Source organism: Silene latifolia, chromosome 2, assembly GCF_048544455.1.
Source record: "Silene latifolia isolate original U9 population chromosome 2, ASM4854445v1, whole genome shotgun sequence".
In the NCBI taxonomy this organism is placed as follows: Eukaryota; Viridiplantae; Streptophyta; class Magnoliopsida; order Caryophyllales; family Caryophyllaceae; genus Silene; species Silene latifolia.
Window position 1 is genome coordinate 111,615,988 of NC_133527.1, and position 3,988 is coordinate 111,619,975.

Here is a 3,988-nt window from a genome sequence, read left to right on the forward strand (position 1 = left end):
CCAGAAGGAGAGATTTGTCCGTTTCCAGAAGAAATTGCCATTCTAGGAGGTTGGAATATTGAGCTAACTCCCCTTATTCGCGACTTTCAGAGGGGATGGGCTAACAAGTACTATGATTTCCTTGGTTTGTCACGGGATGAGGCCCGTGCCTTTGTTGATGGGGAACGAGTAAACTTACTCACTATTGCTCAGAAATTTGGTCGTGTTAACGACCCATTGATTACCGTGGCGCTCCATCGTAGGGCTTTTTGATTGATCATGCTTCATCTTTATGCTTTTGAAAGACATATTGAGGTACCGACTTGTTACGGAAAAGCAAAATTCATTCGGATCGTTGAACAAATGAAACAACGTAGGAGTCCGGCTTGGCTCATTCTTGCTGAAATCATTGCTGGGTTAGATGCTCGAAAGGCCAACCCGAACCTTGCTTATACTGGATCAACTCGTCTTCTACAGTTATGTCTTTTTGCTCTTTTTTCTTTTCTTTCTTTTCTTTCTTTTTTCGCTTTTTTTTTTTTTTTTTTTTTTTTTTTTTTTTTTTTTTTTTTTTTCGTCTCTTTTTTTTTGCCCACCTCCTTTCTTTTCAGTGGATTTTGACATCATTTCCTGTAGTCTGATTCGCTTTTGGTACTTTTCACAGATCTGCTATGTGAGAGACTCGAGTTGGTTGATCCACCAAAGGTTCCGGGTGCATATGAAGTGAGAAGCTTCACTTCTCGTCATCGTCAATTTCCAACTAGAAAGAGAGTGCTTTTCTGGCGACAGCGGCTTTTGGCCAATGCCGGGTTACATGTTAGATGGGCTTTGCCATGGCTTTGCCTCACCGCAGTTATTGGTTTGTCTAAAACTGATATGACCAGACATCTCACTCTTTTGGGCTTGGAGTGCTCCACCCATATCTATCCGGACCGTGTTTTTCGACAGGTCGGTCGTCGGCAACGGATTCGCGCTGTTGAGCCTATTCGCAGCCAAGCTCAAGGAGTGACTCTCGCGAGGTGCAATGCATGGTTAGAGTCCTAGACTCGGAGGACTATTTGGCATATTTCTGAGTCATTTGCTTCTACTTTGGTGTCACCCTCTTATTTTCAGTGGACTATTGAACCTTCTTTCAAGGCCCGGAGAAAACTTTATGAGGATGAAGTTGTTGATTACCAATACCACAATAGAGGGGAGAAGAACCGTGAATTCTTTACTGGGACGACCCCGATTTCATCTAGGCTCGAAACAGAGACTGATTCGACTCCTAGGACTGACTCTTTGGTTCCAGATGTGTGGAAGAGGTTAGGTCTGAGAAACGAAAGTGGGTTGACACTTGCAGAAAGACTTTGTCCTCGACCTAGTCTGAAAGACAGACTGGGCCCTTGGGAAGAATTGATGATTCCTCCGAAGAAAAGAGCCCGAGTGATGATGGGTGAGACTTCGTCTCGTCGTGATGAGGCGTGCGGCCCGACTAAGGGTAGCAAAGAGTAGTCTTCGACTTTATTATCTACTATTACTATTACTGTTTGTGTGCTTTTCCTTTTTAGTTGTGTGTGATGGGCTTCGCTTGAAATAAAATATTATAACGGGCTTCGCCCGGAATTTAGAATAAATAAAAACTTATTATTTATTAGAAATCCTCAGTTTCTGCATCAAAAATTTCATTTTTGTTTTACATGTTTCGGTTGTACTCTTAACTAAGAGTTGCCTACGTATCTGCTTAGCAACAGAATCAAACCGAGTCCGTAGTTCATGCTTAAAACATTTCATGTAGTGTAAACAACTTGCAACTTATTCTAGAAACATTTGCAATTCAAAGATTATTTCGTAACATTTGAGAATGACGCCGTCAAGGATAATACTTCTTCAGTTGGTCCAAATTTGTAGGATTTGTGAAGTCATTCCCATCCAAATCTGTTAATCGAACAACACCTCCTGACAAAATCTTCTTTACCAAATAAGGGCCTGCCCAATTTGGTTTGAACTTACCCCTCGGGTCAATTGGTAACAAAGGTCTAACTGATTTGAGAACTAGATCCCCCTCACTAATTCCCCTCGGTTTCACCTTTTTGTTGAAAGCTCTCACTATCCTTTTCTGGAAGAGTTGGACATGGTACAATGCGTTCAAACGTCGCTCATCGAGCATGACTAGTGAATCATATCTTGCTTGAATCCAATCTGCTTCAGAACATGACTTTCTAGTAGGATCCTCAGGGACGGTATTTCCAGCTCAACTGGTTGAACCGCTTCCATTCCATGTACTAAGTAGTAAGGGGTTGTTCCCGTGGCTGTTCTAATTGAAGTTCTATACCACCATAATGCGAAGGGTATTTTTTATGGCCATTCTCTATAGTTGTCAGACATCTTCCTTAAAGTGGGTGTAACTGTTTTGTTGCCAGCTTCTACCGCACCATTCGTCTGTGGTCGGTATGGTGATGACTTGTGATGTTTAATTTTATACTTTTAAAGTATAACTTCGGTCTCAACTGTGCTACTTGCTTTGCTTTCAGCACTTTGTAAGATTTAGCCTCCACCCACTTCGTGAAGTAGTCAATTGCAACAAGGATAAAACAATGCCCTCTAGTTCCTGATGGGTGTACTTTTCCAATGATATCGATTCCCAGGTTGAAAATGGCTAGGGTGACGTCATGGTGTATAACATGGAAGGTGCCATACGCTGTACATTTGCGAATATATGACAATTGTGATAATGCTTGACATATTTGAAACAATCGATTTCCATCGTTATCCAATAATAACCAAGCCTTATGATCTTACGGGCCAACATATGGGCATTCATATGTAGTCCACACTCACCGTCATTGACTTCTTCCATAACCTTTTCAGCTGTTGATTTATCGATGCATCGCAATAAAACACCTTGAGCCGTCTTCTTGTACAATTACCCGTCATCGGTCTTAATGAATTGGGCTGATAACATTCGTAGGTCGCATTTTCCACGCGTGTCAAGGTCGGGAGGGTACTCTCTTGTTTCCTTGAATTTCAAAATGGCTGTGTTCCAGGGTTCGGTTTTACCTTCCTCGGTATCATCGATTACATTCACATAGGCAGGTGACGATCTTCGTTCGACACATATTGACATACTGTTTATGTGGTCAGGAATGTTGATCAAAGCAGCTAACTTGGACAATGCATCTCCAAATTGGTTTTCCTCTCTCTGGAGGTGAACATATCGAATGTCTTCGAAGTATTTTTCCAATTATTCGATTCTGGTTTGATATGGGGCTAAACTTTGGCTCTTAATTTTCCATGACCCGTCCATTTGATTGATCACAGTGGACGAATCTCCATGAGCTAACAACTTCTTCAACCCCAAGTCTAGAGCACTGCGTAAGCCGAGCAAACATGCTTCGTATTCAGCGGCGTTGTTTGTGACATTGAAATCCAGTTTGATGGACATGGGCACGTGTTCACCTGTTGGCGAGATAAGAAGTATACCTACTCCATATCCCATATAGTTCGATGCTCCATGGAAATATAAATCCCATATTTCATTCTCGACGTGTACCACATTTTCGTCGGGAAATGACCAAGTGTCGATGACTTCTGTTTCTTCGATTGGATTGTCGGCGAGGAAATATGCAACCGCCCTTCCCTTGATCACTTTCAAGGGTACATATTTGAGATCGAACTCTGATAACATGAGGGTCCATCTCGACATTCTTCCATTTAGCACTGGTTTTTCAAACAAGTAGTGGATCAGATCCATTTTTGAGTAGACACTCACACTGTAGTTGAGCATGTAATGTCTTAATTTCTTCGTTGCCCAGACTACGGCCAAACACGTCTTTTCAAGAGGTGTGTACTTTACTTCATAGTCCAATTTTTTTTACTAATGTAGTAAATAGCTCTTTCTTCTTTGTCAACTAATTGGGCCAGCATAGCCCCCATTGCCGTATCTGTAACGGTTAGATATAGCGATAGTGGCAGCCCGATTATTGGTGGGTTCAAAACTGGTGGAGAAGACAATACTTCTTTTACTTTATTG

At 41.8% G+C, this 3,988-nt stretch overlaps 1 protein-coding gene across 1 annotated transcript; it reads right to left on the minus strand.

Annotated features, from left to right (window-relative positions):
• Positions 1–1,828: 1,828 nt before the first annotated feature.
• LOC141641187 (uncharacterized) lies at positions 1,829–3,709 on the minus strand. The gene is made up of 4 exons (XM_074449857.1): positions 3,275–3,709; positions 3,016–3,157; positions 2,441–2,656; positions 1,829–2,157 (listed from the first exon to the last, which is right to left on the minus strand). The coding sequence occupies exons 1-4, from the start codon at positions 3,707–3,709 to the stop codon at positions 1,829–1,831; spliced, it is 1,122 nt and encodes a 373-aa protein (XP_074305958.1).
• Between the last annotated feature and the right edge of the window lie 279 nt (positions 3,710–3,988).

Coding starts and splice junctions, on each gene's coding strand:
- LOC141641187 (XM_074449857.1), bottom strand. CDS start 3,709: ATGGATCTGATCCACTACTTGTTTGAAAAACCAGTGCTAAATGGAAGA. Junction 3,158..3,274: donor CTCATGGAGATTCGTCCACT/GTGATCAATCAA, acceptor GTTCACCTCCAG/AGAGAGGAAAACCAATTTGG. Junction 2,657..3,015: donor AATCGATGATACCGAGGAAG/GTAAAACCGAAC, acceptor GCAAATGTACAG/CGTATGGCACCTTCCATGTT.